This window comes from Gallinula chloropus, assembly GCF_964237585.1.
Source record: "Gallinula chloropus genome assembly, chromosome: 4".
NCBI classification, from domain to species: domain Eukaryota; kingdom Metazoa; phylum Chordata; class Aves; order Gruiformes; family Rallidae; genus Gallinula; species Gallinula chloropus.
The window spans coordinates 23,847,581-23,868,954 of NC_140088.1; the positions used below are offsets into that span (position 1 = coordinate 23,847,581).

Below are 21,374 nucleotides of genomic sequence, written 5' to 3' on the forward strand. Positions count from 1 at the left end.
TTGAGTTAGGTTAAGATGAAAAGCAAATATTCCCCATAACTCCACTTTCACAGCAGTTGTTTTAAGCATGGCTTTACAGCAAATTCAACTCCAAAATATTCAGTCTTCCGTCACTCAAAAAAGTGCTATTGAGTAAGTCTCAGACACATCAAGTACTTCTCACTTCTTTTTTTTTCTACAGCCTTAGAAGCAATGGTCTATATTAAATACCTTTAGCCAGTCTGCTGTGATCACTACACTGGGATCCTTTAAAGCACTGAAGAGTTGTTTGGTTGCTCTTTTCTTCTCCTGTCTGTAATTTTTTTTTTGTACCTGGTTGAGAACAGAGAAAATCTGTAATCGTGACCTTTTTTTGCAGAGTGAAGAACACAATGCATTAAGGACAGCTATGTATAGCACAGCTAGAACTTGACCCAGCACAGATTCCCCAGAAATGAGCACAAGAACAAACAAAACCATAACAAGATAGCAGGCACTTTCTTTCCTCCTGAAGTTCCAATAAACACAACTTAATTTGACTTTTCTTTAAGGAAACAGAAAGAGGCTGAATATCCAGTCCTCCCCACCCCTGAAATTAAAGAGATTAAATCTAATTTCATTCAAACCAAATCCTTTATACTTTTGCTTTGGTAGACAAGCAAGTGTTCAAGCAATAATTTGCTCAGCCTGCCCCAGCATACCCCTCCTAACAAGACCAATGAAAGTTTACAGTCCTCCTGAGGTGCCTAATGGCTCTGGAACATATGAATGGAATGAAATAATTACTCTGATTTGTTCTGTTTGCAGTGTATAATTTAATCCTGAATATCAAGACTGTAAATGTCCTTGGCCTATAATGACTTCTAGAAGAGTCAGAGGCTTCTCTGGGTATTGGGAAATGACTCAGAGTAGTTCCCAATGGTTTGTTTGGAACGTACTACTTGTTTTGTAAAAGAAAGTCAGATGATGCTGACTTGGCTGCTTTGCACCTACCTTCAGTGTTTCTTTCTTCGTGAATTTGGCTGTGGGAGACACACACTCTTTGTCAGACCCATTGCAAAGCTTATATTCGATCTAAAAAAGAGAGGGAGAGGAAACAGGAAGGTGTTAATATGAAGATGTTCAAGTTATGCTCTAATGAAGAGTCATTTATATCTTCCAGGAATCGATGAAAGAGCTGACTACAGACTTCACCAGCAGAGCACTAGGCAGGCACAGAAAATGCACATTTGCAGTACACTCCAAACTTCCTTTTTATTTATGCTCAGTTATTTGGAAAATTCCCCATGATATTTTTTTCATATTTCTCCCATGCAGACATTCATCTTGGAACCCAAACCCCCTACTGTCATTCCCAACTTCGGAAACTTCCCATCTCTTCTCAGATCTGAAAGCATTTCAATTACTGGAATACAAATTATGGGGAAGCTGGTATAGATCTTTCAGAACTAGAGTCAATATTGGCAATGATTCTTGCCCTAGCTAATATGTCCAGAAACATGAGTGGGCAAGAAATGACCTAATCATGTTACAGATAATACAGGAAATAATCATCATCTTAGCTTTGTGAAGGGAGGCACAAGATGTGCAGTCACTTCAAATCATGTTTGATATTGTCAGTGCTGTTTAAATTTATTTTCCGAGGCTGCAGACTGCTATCTTAATTGTGCTGATGGGCTGGAAAAATGCTTTACTTTTGTTAGACATGGTCACAGTATTGCTGCTCCCAAACTAAAGTACGCTTAGAGGGTAGAGCTCTGGAGCTCAACTCACAACGAGGGCCCCTTCTTGGATAGGTACTGTCAGCAAACTGACCAAAACTTGGGGAGGATGACTGGCACAAGAATTATGGTGCAGTCTGGACTCTGCTACTTCTTACGTGACTCTGAGGAAGTTACTTTCTCTCTCTTTTCTTTCCAGCCTTTCATGTGTCTGATGCATTCAGACTGTCATCTTCTGGGCTCAGGCACTGTCTCTCCCACTTATGCATGGCAGTTTTATCAAAGAGCTCAGCCCTTGGCCCCCTTGATTTAATAGATTTGACACAAAAATGAGCTGCACCAAGAAAAAAAAACATCAAATATAGTTCCTATTTACAAATTCACTGGTGCAATGTGGAAGGAACCCACTGCATTCTCAAACTCTCTCTCCTGTGTGTCATGAACTGATGTAATCATTTTACAGTGTCTCGAGTTTTGAGACACCCTTTTTCTTTTTCCCTCCAAGTGACACAGAAACCTCTCTGGTTATTACAGCCATGAACCATGCTGAACATTAGTGTGAGCAGCAAAATGACAGCCAGATCAGTCCTTTTCACATAACCTAGATAAAAACACACAGATGTATGACCAGATCACAGCAAGCGGGCCATCAACCATGCTTTGGAGACCATGGCACAAGCAAAAACGGGAGATAAGGGTGTATGCTCCACTGAGCAAAACTCTTTCTGGATAATGCAAGATTAGAAATTAGGGTCAGAAAGTGCAATTTGCAACAGAGCCAGGGTCAATGCAGAACCTATTACCTGTGCTCAGATACCCTTCTAGTAGTCCTTCACTAAAAATACTCGAAAGTATACTTGACACTTAAGAGTAAACAGAGAAAATGAGAACTCCACAATGGCACATAAATGCCTGTGAAGTCCCTGATCTGACTGTCCAGTTTACAAGTGAACTTGACATTGGCTCCACTCAAAGCAAATGCCAGCTCTGGACTCCTGCAAACTATTCAATATCTGTCATTTCTGTTTTACTAGAAAGCCAAGCTTGTCTCCTCTACTTTCAATGCAGACTCTGATGCACATTTTGTATGTCTGCACGTGGGATTCACTGTAAAAACACAAGACTTACGGTGGAGACTGCTGCACTGACACGATGTCTGAGCAGAGAATTGTGCCCACGGGGTCTTTGTCACATTTCAAAGGGCAGTGGTAGGCATTTGGGAGATAATGCTGTAAGCTTTACTCTACAAGGAAGCATATCTAAGTGCTTCAATGTCTGAGCGAGAATCCTTTGGAATTATTAAGAGATTATGCTTTCATGATTCAAGACGTGTGTCCTCTGAAACTGGTCAGAAGAATTCTCCCCCTTTCTCCCAATTAGCAGGGAGAACGTCCTGTCCTTGAAACACAACTGTGAGCAAATTGTTTATTGGTAATTTCACTCCCTCCAGCCTGAGAAATCAGAGGCAGAAAGAAACACTGCGTACTATTCCTCACTAGCCAGCCTGAGAAGCTGAAAAAGCACAGATGTCCCCAAGATTCTAGGAAATCCTGCTCAGGTGTCTGCAAAACATCAGGATATCATGAATGCTTTTTGCTTAACTAAATGAAAGAAGTTACAGTCACTTTATGTTGTCTAGACAATTATATATTAGCACTTACAAAAAGAATAAAATCTTGGCCCCTAAGCCCACTCAGTTCAAGGAAACTTACTTGAAGGTGAATTCAGGAAGGCTTCCAACAACCACTGCACACCATGCAAACCCGAGCCCTGAATCTGCTGCACGTGGGGAACCGGCATTAGCACAGGGGCACTTTCCCTGCTCTACCAGCCACACCTGCCTCCTCCTCCTCCTTGGAGTCTCTCCAGGTCATGCTAAAAATAGAGTCTAAAAATAGACTTGAAAGCTGTGATGTTTACACAGAGAGACATTGATTCTAGCTCCGTGACCAGAGACACCGCACACCCAATGCCAGCCCATACTGCTATGCATGTTATAAAGCCGCAGCACACAACAAGGAATGAAGGGATAATCTCCCCTTACACCACCATAGCCTTCAGGAGCTCAGCAAACGCAGTGAAACTTGTCTGAAATCATTACAAAGTGGTCTTTCACATGGTCAAAGCAGCTGGATTAACAGCACCGGAGGCTGCTGCAGCGGGCTCCTGAATCACGGTGCTGCTTCCTTCGGGCTCTGCCACCCCCATCTCTGACTTACATCCAGACATGCTGAATTTGCTAACCTTGCCTGTAAAGGGGAACACAGCCACAGGGATAGTGCATACTAAGACAGGGTTAAGAATGGCTGAGGAAGACACAGTAATGTAAATGCCTCACTGCTTGCCTAAAAGAACTTCTAGGCATGAGAAAATAAATACCTATGCAGCCATGTCCCAAAAGCTGTGATGCACCAGCTTCGGGATGAATAGCAGAGTTCTCTGGGATGGTTGTAAAATGACTGATCTTTATGAAAAGAGAGAAAATTTTACTGAAACCAAGCCTTGGTTTTAACTAGGAGGCACACAGAAGCTTTTCAGATGCGCCCGACCTGGGACTTCTGTGTCCAGAAATCGGAAACTGTTCCCCAGTTACTTTCTTAATGAGGCAAACTGATTGCTTCTTCATGCCAACTTCACCTCTTGTTATGCCAGTGAGGATGCTCCATCACAGATCCTAAACAGCAGCTTACTTGCAGGTGATCTCCAGGTCTACACAGCAAAATGCATTGCATTTCTGGGTTTGAAGTTCCTGCTTTTCCACAGGTGAGGTGGGATCTGAGGCCCCAGGACTACATACTGTAGGCCCCCATGCTGCTGATAGCAATTTACAGTTCCTGTAAGTCTAAACTGTTAAGTGACATAAAATAATACTATTTCATGTTTTTACATTAATCTTTCTTTATAGTTTTGATCATACCTTGTGGCATACATGAGTTTCAGTAAATCTTGCCAACAGCTCTAAAGATTCCTAAGGCACCACAGGGCCTTACCTCACTAATACATGTCAAGAGCATTTAATTATGTCCTTCTATGGCCCTGCCTTTCTCAACTTGGCAGAAAACTAAGAGAAACCATTTGTCGTCTGTCGTGGTTTTACCCCGTCTGAGAGCCGAGATCCACGCAGCTGCCTCCTCTTTAAAGGAAAAGAGCAGGGGGAGAAGGGAAAGAGGGGTGTGTGTGTGAGGGAAGGGAAGGGAAAAGGAAGGGGCAAATAACAACCCCAAACCCAAGAAACCAAAAGCCCGTGGGTTGGGATAAGGATAGTTTACTAAAATAGCAGAAAGATACAATATAACAATGCTAACAGGACTTCAAAGCAAGAAATATATGAAACTTGATACCCAATGCAGTTTCTCAACGAACCCACAACTCAGGCCGTGCCACCCAGAGCCGTCCCAGAACCCGACTGTCCCCCAAGAACCGTGTGTCCCGGAGCCGCCCCTGCTCTTCCTCCCGTCAGACCCTGATATCCTGGGCAGGACGTAATTGGCATGGAATACTCTCTTTGGCCAGTTTGGGTCACCCGTCCTGGCTTCGCCCCTCCTTTCTCATGAATAGAGAAATATGAAGAGCTGAGAAAGTCCTTGACTGTCTGACAGCAACTAAAAACATCAGGGTGTTACCAGCACTGCTTTCTTTTTAACTCTCAAACACAGCATTCCATCCGCTGCTACAAATGAAGTTAACTCCATCCTGACCAAAAGCAGGACAGTCGTCACAGGATATCTTTCAAGGATACTGCGATAACTCTTCTGCAGGTTATCAGAACTTGTGTCTCTCTCTCTGCAGCAACATATGAACAGTATTAGCCAGAGATGAGACTGCACGGTGGGAGGGTAGGGAACTGGTGTCCTTTTTAAAATTAAAAAACCCCACAACACTGGAATATTCTACTAAGAAAGCAATAGGTATGTTTTCCATATACTGGTTCTCACAAGGAAGGAAGACTGTTAATCTGACAAAAAACTTTTACAAGGGCATGTAGTACCACTTGCAGGGTTAGGTAACATCCCTCTTGAGTTCTCTAATCAGATCTGTCCTTTCCAAGACTGAACGATGACCTTGCCAGCTGACAATGGGCTGTACTGTACTCAGAGATACACTTTTTATCCCTGTTAAGTTTCTCTTCCCTTTCATCTCAGTCATGTAGCTCTGGAGATCCACTGCTGATTGTTAGCAGTTATCACAATACTCTTACGCTTCTGCTAGGTTTTGTAAGAGAACATGCAGAGTCTTCACAATAGTACAATTCTGATCAGTGTGGTTTCGGTGACTTCATTTCCAAGAGGAACCAAATAAGTTCACAGAAAAACAGTCTGTGATCAACTGGTGTGGGGGATGCCAGCCCATCAGCATGCTGTGCCCTGGTTAACAGCAAGAGGAATATCCTGTCGTTTGGCTCAAGCAATCCTTGCTGCATGGGATGAACAAAGGTATGTGCAATGAGGGACAATCGGACAGAATTATTCCAAGTCAGAAACAAATGAAGCATTCTCAAGCTGTGGTCTGCAGGCTAACAGCAGTGACAGCTTACAAGTGCTCTTTTTTTTTCCTTTGCATCCAAGTGAGAAAAAGACAAAATCAGATGGGAATTTGAAGGCAGAACAAAAGTAGCTGGGGACATAAGTTATGTTTCACAAAAGCAAAAATAGCCATCTCATGGGACATGCATCCTTGCTAACACATAATTTCTCCGGCATCTTTTCCACATATAATTGCTACAGATCTGTATCACTACAGAAATAAAAGAATTTAAGCAAATGTTCCTGAAGTATTATAAACACCATGCAAAAGCCAGGTTTAACATCAGAAGTGAACAGCTTCTTGTTACTGATACGTATATTTACAGATATCTCAACCACATTTAAGCAATATTGTTTTCAGTTTACTGTGAGCAGTTCTTTTTAGAACTTTTGTTGTTGAATTAACAGCTCACCCAAAGCACAGCAGTCAGTGAAATGAATCTTACTGGGACACAACTTCACATTAGGGAAGATTATCCCTCAATCAATATACCACTTTACATAAAGTTGAGTAATTTTCACCAGAAACTTTATAGTTTAGGAAAAATAATCCCTTTTATTTAAAAAATGTTACAAAGACAAAGCAACTGTGCTTATAACACTGATTATCTGTGCTGGTTTGGGCTGGGATAGAGTTAATTTTCTTCCTACTAGCGAGTGCAGGGCTGTGGTTTGGATTTGTGCTGGAAACAGTGTTGGTAACACAGAGATGGTTTAGTTCCTGCTGAACAGTGCTTACACACAGCAAAGGCCTTTTCTGCTCCTCACACCTCCCCACCAGTGAGTAGGCTGGGGGTGTACAAGGAAGTGGGAGGGGACACAGCTGGGACAGCTGACCCCAACAGACCAAAGGGATATCTCACATACCTTACGGCATCAGGCTCAACGTGGGGGAAGAAGGAGGAAGGGGGTATGTTCAGAGTGATGGCATTTGTCTTCCCAAGTCACTATTAGGCGTGATGGAGCCCTGCTTTCCTGCAGATGGCTGAACAGCTGCCTGCCCATGGGCAGTGGGGAATGAAGTCCTGGGTTTGCTTTGCTTGTGTGCGTGGTGTTTGCTTTACCTACTAAACTGTCTGTATCTCAACCCAGGAGTTTCCTCACTTCCGACTCTCTCCCTCATCTCACAGGGGGAAGTGAGCGAGTGGCTGTGTGGTGCCTAGTTGCTGACTGGAGTTAAACCATGACATTAGCACAAATTGAAAAGCCTGTAGAAATAAATAGCTGACATGACAGCAATATCTGGGGAAAATCATTGATGAAATTCAGCTACCCAAGCAACTCCAAATACCCAGTTATACTACTGTTTAGTGGAATATTTTGCTCCATTGTGTCAGATTATAGTAATTAAAGAAAAAGTCACAGACCTCATGGGATTTCTATAGGATCAATTAAGTGTGCCTTTCATGGGAAGAACGTTCTGCGAGTTTAGAATACTTAAAGTGTATTTTAAGAGAGACAGGAAATTGCAGGCTGAGAAAGATGCTGTTTCACGAGTGATACAGTGTAGTGCTAAGCAGATATCTGAAGCAAAGCTTTGCTTTCCCCTTTAGCTACAGGTACAGCTTTTGTTCCTCAGTAGAGTTTAAACAAACTGAGAAAGTGTGCAATGAAAAACAATAGGGCTTTTGGCTTAAAATATGCTTTGTGAAATTGTTTAATAAATAATTTTAATTTTAACACCTCCATTTACCCTCATCTCCCTCATCAGAAACACCAGAGTGACCCGAGGTGATGTGACAAAACTGCTGTGGCTTACCCAAAGTTACCCACTTTGAGACTCCATTTCTGTAAGCGAACAGTTACTACTGCCTGTGTTCCCCCTCTGTGAGGTCCTTGGGAGTTTCAGGGCTTGTGTGCACCTACATAAATTAGGGATGCTCCATGTTTCCTATCTCTCAGTGCAAAATCCCACCCCTCTTCTACACCATCTTCCCAGAATAGGCCAGGCTACACCTCTGCTCGCTCACAAGTAGCTGGAAAGCCCTCTGCAGACAATACTGACTACCCTAAAATGCTGTGCATGGGTTTGAAGAAGCAAGGTGTAACTGAGCCAGGAATTAAGCGTAAGTCTTGATAGAGACAACTAGCTCCAAAATAATTCCATCCACTGCATCAATAACATAAAGTACAGTAATGAAAAGCCAGCAAGGGTCTACTCAAGCATAACATCATCTAGAAGGACCAAGTCCTCCTAGAAAGCTGTGTTTAGCCCACACACAGGAAGGGATGTTTCACTCCTGAGCCTCTGTGAGGTGGTTCCTGCAACATCTGGATCTCTCTACCAACCCATTCCTAAATTTGCTGGCTAAGAGAGAACAGAGGGAAAGGTACCCTTGTAGGTTGCTACAGTTGTGAATGATTTTTTGTGACAGTCCCAAATGTAACCAGGGCTGGAATTACATCATGATTCATGGATCTAGAAGGATGAGCTTAATACAGCATAGGACTTGTAGCTTAAATCTCAAGTGACTAGTATGAACTAGTTCAAACTACTCTGCAGCTGAAATAAATTTCTAGAAGCCACATAGATTCATTTCAGATTAGAAATTACACAATAAAATCTTGAATACTTCAGGTGTGTGGAAAAACTCATTCATGATGAAGAAAGCAATCTAAGCTTTGCCCTCCCATATGTCATATAACTCTGTCGCAACAGCCACAATCCTACAATGTGATAATTTTGGATTTCACTGTGGCAGATGTGGGCAACTGAAAAAAGTGAAGTACCAAATTTTTTCTACTATCCCTTAAAATACATTTCAATTCTCCATGGGCTCTGCATTTGTATCTAGAGACCACAGCTGCACTCCAAACAGTATAATAAACAGGTAAGGCCAGGAAGGGAAAAAAGAGAAAGTACATCTCTTCATACCAAAACAAACAGTGCCTTAAAGGATACTAACAGTGCCAAATGAGGCACAAATTGAGATAAAGGCACTTCTTGTCACTACCTGGTGCATGCTAACTGTACTACCTGGCAGTAGAGACAAGCCTGAGGCTTACAGACAGTTCTCTGATACTTTCACAACCCTGTATGAGCGCTGGTCCAAGAAAACAAGGCTAGGGGGCTAAAAAATGGAGAAAAAAACAGTGTGAGAAACAATCTGAAATAAACAAGCTAACAATTAATTTTTTCTCTTGCAAAAGGAAATGAAAGAGACTCCACTTGAAAAATGAAATAGAAAACATGCTGCAGGAAAATTAGCAACGTAACATGTAGCTGAACAGTGCCTTAATTTCAATTTAATATAATTTGGGCTGAGAAGTCACTATTGAAATGGGAAATACATATTGCTAAGAACTGTACAAGCACACTGAAAGTAAATGTTCCAGCATCAAATATTTTACTGTCTGTACAGACAGGACAACTTGGGACATGGTCACACACCAAACAGACACCAGCAGCCCATCTATGAGCTCGAGCACAGGCTAGTGCGGTTGCAGTTAAATGGTTTCACAGCTCTCAAGTTCACAGATGTTTATCAGGTTTTTATGGGATATTCTGCTTGGTGTCTGCTAACCTGAGAAACCTGCAGCCTGCTCCTCAGCTCTACCTCCCTGATGAACACATGAAACAGAAATGCAATAATTTGCCTGGGGAACTGCAGGAGCACCGAGTCAGAGCTGAGAATTCAAGGTCCCGTAAGCCCCAGTCCAGGGACTGAAGTACTTGACTGGCTTTCCTTCTCATTACTGGGTGAAAAGAGCCAGTGTGGTGTGGCACATCAAAATAGCGCTGCTGAAAGAACACAGATGTCCAACAGTGTTTGGTACAGCCACAGTGCCGAAAGAAAGGTAAGTATTCATGGTGAGGATCTGTTAACAAGAACATTTACTTTTGAACCAATTCATTTCACCTGCACACACTACAGTTTGGTTTCTAAAAATTATTTCCCCCCTGCTACCAGGACTCTAAACATGACCCAATTAGCACACACTCTTTCCTTTGGTTCAAGTGGGTGGCATCCCTATTTATTTTTAAACTGAAATACTGTGACAGATCCCTACTTGCAGTTCTGGATACCTGACAGTAAGGTTTTGTTTTATAGCCTTAGAGCTAAGTGGATGTGAAAAATTAAATATTAAGCAAACTGACTACCAGTTTGCCTGAAGTTTTAAGGTACAAGATATTTCACACTAGGGACTCCCCACTGACACTGACACTGCAAAGCAAGACAGAAGAAAAGCTACATGGCTGGAGAAGAACACGGTGGTATACAACACAGCAAAGGAAAGCAGAGTGAAGTGAGAACGATAGGCACTACAGCACAGGCCCAGCAAGGCAGAAAGTCTCCAAATAAAACATCGTGTGTCCAACCAGAGCATTCAGATAGGAAAGAAAAACCTAGCTCTGGCCCATTCAGTAGCCAAAGCAATTGCCTGCAACACTATAAGAGAGTAGGCAAGTTGGTGTTTTGGGGTCTTCATACCTGTTGTTAGTCCATTGATGTTTCAGAGCAGTTTTGACTATTGTAAAACCAAAGTCTTAGCCTAATGAAAGCAAAACTCATTACAGGTTTGGACCCCCATTTGTTTTGAACCAGAAGTTGATGCAGTTGCTTTGCACTGTGTGTTTTCTCTTTAACAACTGTTCTTTACACTGTCAAGAAGAGACTCACCAACACCTCTCAGGTGCACACAAAGTATGGCAGCAGAAATCTAGGTGGGCATAAAAATCTTCCAAGGGTGCCTCTCCCTTCAAAACCACACCTCTAGGAGACTAAATAGCAAAGTAGACCCCAAAGCTGCAAAAACAAAGCTGAGCAATGCTCTCACCCAGATACCTTTAATAAATACATTTCTACTCTTGTATTCATCCTGTATCTCATAAATCAAACTCTCTTTTGGAAAACATCTCAGTACTCTGAGTTGTCCTGTCAAGGAAAAGCCCTTCTTCTTTATGTTCCTAAGTCAGTCAGAATTCAACACCACTCCTTGTATGGCAGGCAAAACATCTGGCTTTAAAACAAAGCCCTGGACAGTCACCTGGTCCTTGGGCTTCTTCATTGCCAGGATAAGTGGGAGACTGGGTTCCCATAGGAACCTGCCTGAAAAAGTAAAACCAGGGTCTGTTTTCAACTTGCCAGGTTGTCCAGAGGACAGGTACATACTTCCATGTTGCATAATCCCAAAGCTCCTCTCACCACCATTGCCCTGTGCAGAGCCTATTTTCGTGTATTATAAGAAATCACTTGTCTGCAGCTGCTTCCTTCACATTATATTTTCATTTCAGCTGGTGTCATTTGCATTTTATAGCTTCATAGTTGAATAAATTTAGTTAAAAATTTATTAACAGGCCTTGCTTCTATTTCTAGTTACCCTCCAGAAACATGTTGGGGAGTTGCTGCCAAAAAAGCCCATACATGATTCTCAAAGCCAGATCTAATTTATAAGGTTGATTCTGTCTCCACAGGAAATCAAACCCAGGCACTCTGTAACTCTGAATGTAGAGCCAGTTTTTGAATACCCAGATTGAGTCTCTTTAGATCCAGTTTTAGCTCTCCACAACAGGCTGGATGGAAACCTTGCATTTAGAAAATTTTGGTTAATTTGTGTTCCTCTCCTGTTACACCAATTCCCTGAGTTTTCTCCCAGGATCTCAACTCACAGTTTCAGATGCTTTGCATTACACTAAATAGCACAGTTTTCTCTTCCAAAACAATTAGGGTTTACAATTGCCTTGATCAGCAAGAACAGCAGGAGACACCTCTTCTAACAAAATCAATCTTTCAACAGTAATTATTCATATTTAATTACACTGCCAAATGAGGCCTAAATAAACAGGGTTCTTCTGCTGTAGGTGCTATCAAGGCAGAGGAAAGTATGGGGGTTCTCTGTCATCCCAAACATACAAACCCACTCATTTTCTTTCTGTCAAAAACAGGCAAACACAGTTCCTTCAGAAAGAGAGGGAGACACCTTCTCAGAAAAAAGGAAAAGTAATTATAACAGCCTGGGAATAAATTAGGACGAGGGATGGATCCCTGACCCACAGTACCTTATTAATGGAGTTTGGAGTCTGTGGTGTCTCATCCTTCAGCGCTGTCGGGCTGTTTCCCTCCACGTCTTTTCCTGCAACAAATAAATGTGATTCAGAAACAGAAATTCTGTGCACAGTCCTGGCTACTCATGGTCATAGAAGGGCTACAGCTAACAGCACACAAGAGAAGCTGTCACGAGCTGTCAGGAGCAGGCACACCAGGATCACAGCGAGGGATCTCACAGAGCTTGAAATATCCTGGATCCACATGGTTGGGCTATGCAACAAGTACTGCTTAAAAGTTAGGTCTGCAAACACTCTGGTAAACCAACATAATGGTTGTAAAGTCCAGCGGGAAAAAAAAGCCAGAAATAAGGTTGCTTATGCATCCTTAATCAGCTCCCTTCTGTGTCTGCATTATGATGCAGTCTTTAATTACATTACCGCGGTCTGTTCTTTTCTTACATACCCCATGCCTCACTCAATGCAAATAATAAGTGGAATTCAGTTAATAAGCCACTATTCAATACATTACCCTCCCTGGTCAGTATCTGGCAGCTATACACAGATGCATTTGATAGCACACTGTTTGACAAATGATAACCATGATCATTAAACATGACAGAAGACAGAACAGCATCTAGACATAATTAGTAAAACAAAAAAAACCCAAATCCAAACCTGCAGAAGATCAATGTCTTCTGACAATTATTTGTTAAAATAAGAAACATTATCAATTAACAAGTATTATTTATGAACACTGCAACATTTTTCAATCATTGTAGAAAAATATTTCCACTACTATAATATACTAAACTTGCAGTATATTATATACATTATATACTAGTATGACTGGATGTAGTCCTAGTCCAAGCAATAAAATGTAATGATAATTTCTGTTCTTTTTGCCAACTGTAATCATGTCCTTACAGTAAAAGAAAGCATAGAGCTTCTATTAAAAAAAAAAAGCCAAAAAATAGCATTTGATGAGACTAGCTTTTTAATGCCCAGACAGACATTGTTATCCAATTGCAATGTAGCTTTCTTCTCAAAATTGTTAGCAATCAGAGCTTCAGAATACTGGATGCAGCAAAGAACCACTGAGGCAGTGAAATATAATCCATTTGCAGCACACTGCAAACATGGGAATCGTTAAGAGCGGTTTGAAACATTGTGTGGGCCAGTCTTGGAAACACTATCACATCCAAAAACAGCAAGGGAAAATCCTGATTCTACTTAAGTCAGCAGTTGTCACAGAAGCGTCAGAAGCCATAATGTCTCCTGGAGTTTTCAGAGCAGTTATTTAAGAAGCCAAGAACCATTAGAAAAGTCGGCCACAGAAGCTGACTAAAAATAAATATCTTCATGGCCATGTTCTGCACTTCCATCATGGGACGTGAACGAACAAGCGTATCTCCTTATAGCTGTGTACAGGGCTTCACTGGTGAAGACACAGGACAAAACATGCACCCTTTTTACAGGCATTAACAGGCAGCTTGGTGTATCAGCTCTTAAATTTAGGAAAAGACTCTGTGGTAAACTGTCTCTAGACCACATGGTAACCAAGGGCGATGGAAGTTTCGGCTGTGCTTCTCACACTGTGGCACAGCCTTGCGCTGTGCCACGCGCACTTGCATGCCTGCTGCACGCAAGCAAACACCTCCAAGCCTGGCAGAGGAGGGACAGGGTGTGTGTTGCTCACGTGGGGAACTGAAGCAGAAGAAGGATCTATGCAGTCACATAGGAAGGCGGTGCAGCAACAGGGAACCTGTATCTTAACCTAGTTTTTGACTGTTGCTCCTCCTCTCGAAACTCCGAGCCCTGCACGACACATTTGGAAACCTAAGGTTTGCAGGCAGGAGAAAATCCCAAGCAGATGAATATTTGCCGATCACCTTGTGCTGCCATGACGTGAGGGATGACCACAAGCATCGCTGTACGTGGATTAGGGCCTGTATCTCCGTACGTTTTCTCTGACAGTGCTTTTCTCTCTAGAGCCTCTGCTCTCCCCGACAGAGGCAGAGGAGGTTGGAACAATCTCACAAAGCCATGTAGTTGCTGCACTTGTTTCCCATGAAGAGTTTTTTCCAGGCATGTATGGGAAAGTAACATATGGTCTAAAAGTTCAAGTGAAGTTAATGGGAATCAGCTGCTGCCTGCTCCGAGGGAATGGCATCTATTAGCACAACAGAATTCACATCCATTCTTCATTATGTCTTGTTTCCTAAAGAAAGCTTAACTCTGAGCTGGTGTCCATACAAAAAGCCTGGATGAGCGAGATTTCCACCTTCTCTCAGTAACACCCTCAACCCCTCAAAAAGGGTTTGCACCTGAACAAGGAAATTTCAGTGCTCCTGAGGTTCTGCACCATCCTGCATACAGGCTATTATGAAAAATGGGAATGCACAACTGTTCACTCTTACCATATAATTTACAAAGATTCATAAAATATGTTTATGGAGCACCATATACTGGCTCCTTAAGCCAATTGGCTCTTGTGAGGAGAAGGCTGTTTTTTTGAGGAGAGCTGTCTTTGCTGTCTGTCTCAAGCAGACTTGCTGCAGCCATGCAGAGAGTGAAAGCCAGCCTTTGTTTGGAAAGCAAACTTCATTGAAACCATGTGGAAGTTTCTCAAACACCCGTACACATAGTTAAGTATACAGAAAGCCCAAAAGCAAGAGTCCCACCCAGAGCACAACAGACATTGCTGCCTCAAGAAAATAAATAGGAAACCACATAAAAACATAAAAGGAGCTAAATATTAAGTGGCTAGAGAAGCTGAAGTTCTTATCTCCCCGATCAAGAAAACATAATAGCCACAACAGAAATAGAGCTGCATCTCTCCTGAATTAAAATGCTGGCTGCTAGCAGGGCATGCAAAGAAGGGTCCTCCACAAAGTACCAAAACAGTCCTCCATTATTGCACCAAATAGTGCAAAATAGTTCCGGAAGGGAATCAATGATGCTTATGGAAACAGCCCACACCACATCATGAAGAAAACTGCCAAAACTCCAGACTGTGAATTGCAGAGCTGAATTACCGATACCTTTTTGATTCCAGTACTGTACCAAATAGGAAAAATAAATATTTAGTTCCTTTCCAGAACAGTAACAATTCCTTTTTATTTTGGTTTTCTACTGGCATCAATCCTACAGGTGCATCTGGCTTTCCCCTTTAGAATGAATGACACAACAAGCACAACTGATTAATGGCAACAAGAAGAAAAATAACTGGGTTATTGAGGAATTAACGATTAGCTCCACCCCATACGAACTATTATTTTATAGACTCTCTGATAAAGTGCCTGGATAACTACAAGTGGAAAAGCTGGCTCTGATGTGTGGCAAAAGTACTGCAAATAAATTACTGCTGTAATTATCAGCCACACCAGACTTAAATTTAGCTTCATGTGTCTATCACAGCGTGTCTATCACAGTAAAATTCCCATATTTATCAAAGCACATCTCTGAGGATGCAGGTAGACTAAATTTTTATTTAAAGCCACTGAGATTCTCTAGAAGTTCTTTTAGCTAGTCTCCCAGTAAATTTCCTAGCCTCAAAGAGAAAGAAATACCCTCTCTCCTTATTGGTATGGGAAAGACAGGCACAGACACAGAACATGAATTCATATCTCGCTAGATATTGAACCTATAAAGAAAAAATATCTTCCTCAAGTCTCTAGTTACCAAAATCATTAGCATTTTTGTAAGCAAGTAAGAGCCAAAAAGTCCAAAGTGCTATTTCATATAGTGCACTCCGCACTTTCCATATTTTTCTTTAAAAAAAATCACCTTGCTGAACTGAATCTCCATAGCATAGCTTGCTGGAGGTGTAGTCTGTCACTCCCTTCTCACTGAATTATTTACTTGTACACCTTTGTTGCTGGAGGCCTAATTCTAAGAGGTGGTGCTGTGAGACCTGCAGTTTCAGGCACCTCACAAACCACCAGACTATTGGCAGGAAACCACTGGGCTTTGCTGCCCACACAGCCCACGGCACTCACCCAACATGCTCAGCCCAGTGCTCTCATAGGGAAAATCTGCTGGGCAGCAAAACTGGAACAGCCTCAAGAACTGAAAGTTAATGTAATACAACAGAGAAAAATGCTGGACAGAGAATACTGCAAGCACTTTATGGACAAAGACCTGTGGCCTATCTCTTCCATCCTTCTCCCATCCTTCAAAGGGAAGAGAGAAGATGAGGGGAAGCACACAAGACTCAGAGGAAAATGACGCAGAAGCAGCAGCAAAGGAGTGAAAGAGGAGCCTGCCATGGGAAATGCCATCTGACCAGAAGACTGACAGTTACTTCTTACAGGAAACATGAGGACAACAAAGAGATGAGGCAGTTCTGTGGGGACCAGGAAAGAAATGAAAGGAGTGTAAAAAAAAAAGTAAGAATGGACAAAACCCCAGACTCTACAAGAAATCCCCTGGCTGAAGCAGTAAATTCTGTTTGTTTAAAAGGGATATTCTCTCCTTTACACACTCTGCCCTGTGCTCGCCCTTTGCAATACAGAAGGCAACTGCCCTTGCTGATGCCAGTGCTGGAGGTTACTTGGGAGAACTGCACAGCAGAACAAAAGCTCCACCATGGCTCAAGGCACTTGTTCTGTCAACCCTAGCTAAGGCTGTTTGGTCTGACTGACAGCAAGGATCATGGAGAAACAAAGTGATGGGTGAAGCTAAGGAAGAGACAAACTCTTCCAGCTACCTCCTCCATGCTGAAACCCTCAACTTTCCCTGGTTTCTAGAAGATTACAGCACTGAAATACTTCTGTGAGGAAGTCAGCAACTTTTTAGCACTGAAAATGCTGGTGAGAACTGAGGAACGGGCAAACCCTAAGCTACAGCTCTCCGTCTCCCCAAAGCAAGGGGAAGTGATTACATCCTGAAAAATCAGCCCCCTCAGCTCCCAAGGATAGCAGAAGTGAAACAGCTATTTACTTACCACACATTTGTACAGTCCGTACTTGTGGGCAGCTAGCTGTTCAGAAGTCCCCACAGGTTTAAGTAGCACGAAATTTTAGGTGTCCCATTTTAAGTTGTTTTCAATTTGATTACAAAAAGTTTCTTGAAGCTTCCAGCAACCTCAGTGACAGCCAGCATTAGTCAGCTGCTGAAAATAGGCTCCCCATTACCCTGAAGCAGCCACAAAGCCTCTTGAAACGTTTACACTTGAAGACAATCAGCTCAGGAAACCCAGACCTGGTTTTCCTCCACATCTACAAAGCTCAGAGAGTCTGTCATACAGACAGACTATATGAATACTGGAACCTTTTGACAGATGCTATGTTCTTTCTCTAGATACCAGTGTTTTGAGAGCTCTGAAGGTGCTGTGAGGTTTGATTATTTAGCACTGACGCAGCAGCTGCAAATGACAGCTCTACAAACTTGTCCCCTGAAGCACTTGTTTACAGACTGGAACAGAAGCATTGTTTGCAGACTGCAATCAAGGAAAGATGTGAATGTTTACTGTGAGTAACAAAATCTGATACAATAAAATGAGCTCTATTTCCTTCAAAAAGTATGCTTGGAAATTCAAAGAAAAAAAAAAGATGTAATAAGAACACTTAAAGCCAGTCATTCACTGCAACCTGTCAAGAGTCCTGGTACTTGTAGTGCTTGTAGATATTTACAGAACATTAGCTACAGAAAGTCTGCTCTTGTAATATTTATCCTGGGCTCTAAACCTGCACAAGGAAACTCACAATTAAATGTCTGCAAATGGGGCCAGTAAATCTTAAACGCGTCCAACACTTAGGGTCAAGCATATCACATACCTCAAAGTGGAAATGCTCAAAAACATCAGTCATTTTTGAAGTGTGAGGCCATGCTGTTTGCAGATAGTTATGAACCCCAACTGATGCCCTCTGTTCCCACTTAACACCATGGCAATGAAAGACAATAGGATCATGAAAGCAGCACTGTCTGGGATCCAATAATAGCTATGATGCAACAGCTTCTCTCTTCATGTTTCTCTGTCTCCAAGCAGCACGAAGAAATACCTACTTGCAGGCAAGCACCTGAAACATGTTACTTTCTGCAGTGACACACCAGAAACCAACCTGGGCTGAGTGGGTAGATCTCATTGTCAGCTCCAAAGAACAGATTGCGCGTCAGCTTGCGAGGATCAACCTTCTGAGGGGTGGATGAGGCTGGACAGAGGGAGAACCTGCGACGAAGAAAGTTCTCCTCCTTCATGGCATGAGCTGTGGGGGTTTTCTGAAAAGAAAAGATAGAAAAAACAGTTCATTTCAAGACACAGGAAATCAAAGTTTCACACCCAGATGACTCTGCTGCTTCAAAGCCACCTAATCCTATGTAGCGTGCCAGATCTTTTTATAGAGCACCAGAAGGCTATGCAGAAAAAAAATTATAAAGTGATATTAGTTTGAAGCTACAATTACTGATTTGCTGACTCTGAGTATTTGCAAACCGCAGGGAAGCAGGTCGCTGCTCCTTGGTGAATTCAAGCAGTATAACACCCTTCTACCTACCCTGGATAACAGATGTTCACCTGGTCTATCAAGTGTACAACACCTAAACCCCACTTTTTTGTTGTTTTTTAAGGTCTTGGAGTCTCTTTCATAAATTTAACTCCATCGGTGTCAGCACAGTTACAAAATCTGCAAAATCAACAATTAATTTGAGCTGCATGGAGGAAGATTAGCTGCGCTGGCTGCAGAGAGCAGCTAACAGAGATGAACACCAGCGTCACCTCTGCCCTTACTTGCTATTACAGTACACATAAATGATTTCAGTTTTCTTTAAGACGGCAGTTACAGTTTGATCCATAAGACCTTGCTGGTCTGTGGGGGAAAGAACACCATTTCTCCCCCAAAGCTTCTCTGCAACCCCGTACAAGAGCCTAGTGGTACTGTGCTCTCTACCACACCACCACTTGGCTAACGCATTAGACTATCCTGGCTGGAATTAAAGGTTTCTTTTATACCCATCCAACAAGCAGTTCTTTCTTACCCATTCAAACAGATAATTATGACTGTCTCCTTCTGCGTTACAAGCTTTATTCCCTCCCCACGTGCAGCCAGAGGCAGGTCTCCTGTTCGCAGTAAGACGCGTTAACCCAGTGGGCATTACAGACCACGAGGTCTGCTGCTTCTGCAGGGTACAGTTCCTGTGGTAAGGTAAACTCTTTAGGATGGTACACATTTCCTGAAAAAAGCCTCCAAGTTTTCCCATATCTTTTAGGTTACTGGGAAAGTAAAGGCAAAAAAAGTGTCCCAGAGTCGCAGTGCAGTTCAGGAGGAGAGGACCAGGGGGAAATATGACAGCATGCACATAAGGTGACCTTTGGGACATGAGGTGGAAAATGTCACCTTAAAGTCTGGGTCATGCTGCCTTGCCCTTCCTGTTCCCAGTGCCACCCTGGTACTTGTGCTGGCTCAAACATCCCAATTTAATGGGGAACACTCAGTGGTCTCTTGGAGCTTAGCCTTCACAGCGTAGGGGGATGCCACAAACTTGTCCCAGTGTGAGAAAATCCCCTCCCAAGCTTTGCCCAAGCTCTGTGTGTCCACCTGCCCTACAAATCCCTGTAGAAGGCACTCCCAATGGTCCAGGCTTTGCTTTTTGCTTTTTTTTTATTTTTAAAATTTATTTACTCACCAGGCTGCATCAATTTTATAAACTAGCTGTGATTTACAAGGCGAGAAAGAATCTGCTCCATCTTTTCTGCAAGAGATGGTCTCAGTACCGAAGAGCTTAATTTGATCTAAACCAGCCTGGATCCTGACAATAAGCATGGGTACCACAACACTTTGAGCAGCAAGGCTTTCTGAACCAACCTTACCATGCTGGGATGGGCAAGCCATCAGATATAAGGGTCTGCAACATACAAAAAGGGGCTCCCCCAAGCCATGCAGCTGCAATTTGAAGGGATGTGTATTCCCTAATGGGCCTGCATCATGCACAGAGGATGAATTAAGGTCTTTTGCAGTGCTCTGCAAGCATACATCCAGGCTCCAACAAGTCCCCAGGTTCCCATTGAGGCCAACAGCATCCCTGAAGCAGCCAGTGGTAACTTAGCTACCAAACATTTAGCCATGTAAATATCCTTTTTTTGCACAGATACCCTTGATTGCATATAACTGGGTGGGGAAAAGATGCAAAATTAAAACTCACTTTAAAAAAGGAAAAGAGAGAGAGAAGGAAAATGCAGCTAGTTATGTGTCTGAAAGCAAAATATTTAAAAATAATCCAGGTCTAAATAGCTGGGTTTGGAATGCTAACACTGAGCTATTTTCTGCCCTTGTTCCCAGAAAGGCTGTCTCAACTCTCTTGTCTCTGGAACTGCTTGTAAGTGGCTTGGAGCAAAAGCAGATCTGTGGGATACTCTTCCCAAAAACCAGCAACCTGGCGACACTGAGCCGTTCGTGCAGGAAGGTGTTCAGAAACCCCAGGTCCCTCCAGTGGCTGGGGAACAAGTTACAAACATGAAACTTCCGTGCAGTCAGTTCTTAACACCCTGCTCTCGTGGTGGAGTCTCTTCTTGACAGGATAACAAAAAGGCTGCCTTCAGCATCATTTTCTCAGCAATACCACAAGCCACGTTGGTGGAGAACAGCCCGCCAGCTCACACTGATGTCGGTGGCAAAACCCCTCCAGACACCAGATCAAGAGCAAGCTGTATACTGGGTCGGACACACCAGAACACAATTTCTTTCAGCTGCTGCTATATTTACTATGCAGACAGACTGATGCTTTAATATTTTCCTCACCTATTATTTCACACTATTCAACCACAGGATAATTGACAGAATGACTGGGTCGATGCTCTCTCACTCCCATACTTACTTAAGTCACTGGCTTGGTGAGAAATTCGGATGCCTTGCTCAACTGGGAACAGCCACTGGGTAATAACAAAGGGAAAGACTTTTCTCAAGTCCATAATTTGTTCTGGGTCTTTTCTTCCACATCTGGATACAAATTTGTGGCAGCAAGTTTGATCACAAAGACCAGTTTGAGTAAGTTTCCATTAACTTGGTCCTGTTTGGCAGAAGACCTCCAGTGACCAAAGCTCCCTGACAAGCAGCACTGACAATGTGGCTGTTAGTCATGTCACCAACATCCAGACTATTTTTCAAAGACCACCTAACATCGCAATGCTCCAGCTCATGGGCACAGATCCTTCCTACATTTGATGCC

General features: G+C 42.6%; 1 protein-coding gene across 1 annotated transcript in view; it reads right to left on the reverse strand.

Annotated features, from left to right (window-relative positions):
* Nucleotides 1-21,374, reverse strand: part of OSBPL5 (oxysterol binding protein like 5) — a gene marked incomplete at its 5' end in the record, with an annotated part of 176,445 nt that overhangs the window by 45,685 nt on the left and 109,386 nt on the right. The window contains 4 exons of the mRNA XM_084264162.1: nucleotides 211-312; nucleotides 973-1,053; nucleotides 12,225-12,298; nucleotides 18,275-18,431. Of these exons, the coding sequence (XP_084120288.1) occupies nucleotides 211-312; nucleotides 973-1,053; nucleotides 12,225-12,298; nucleotides 18,275-18,431 (414 nt within the window). The remainder of the gene's footprint in view (nucleotides 1-210; nucleotides 313-972; nucleotides 1,054-12,224; nucleotides 12,299-18,274; nucleotides 18,432-21,374) is intronic.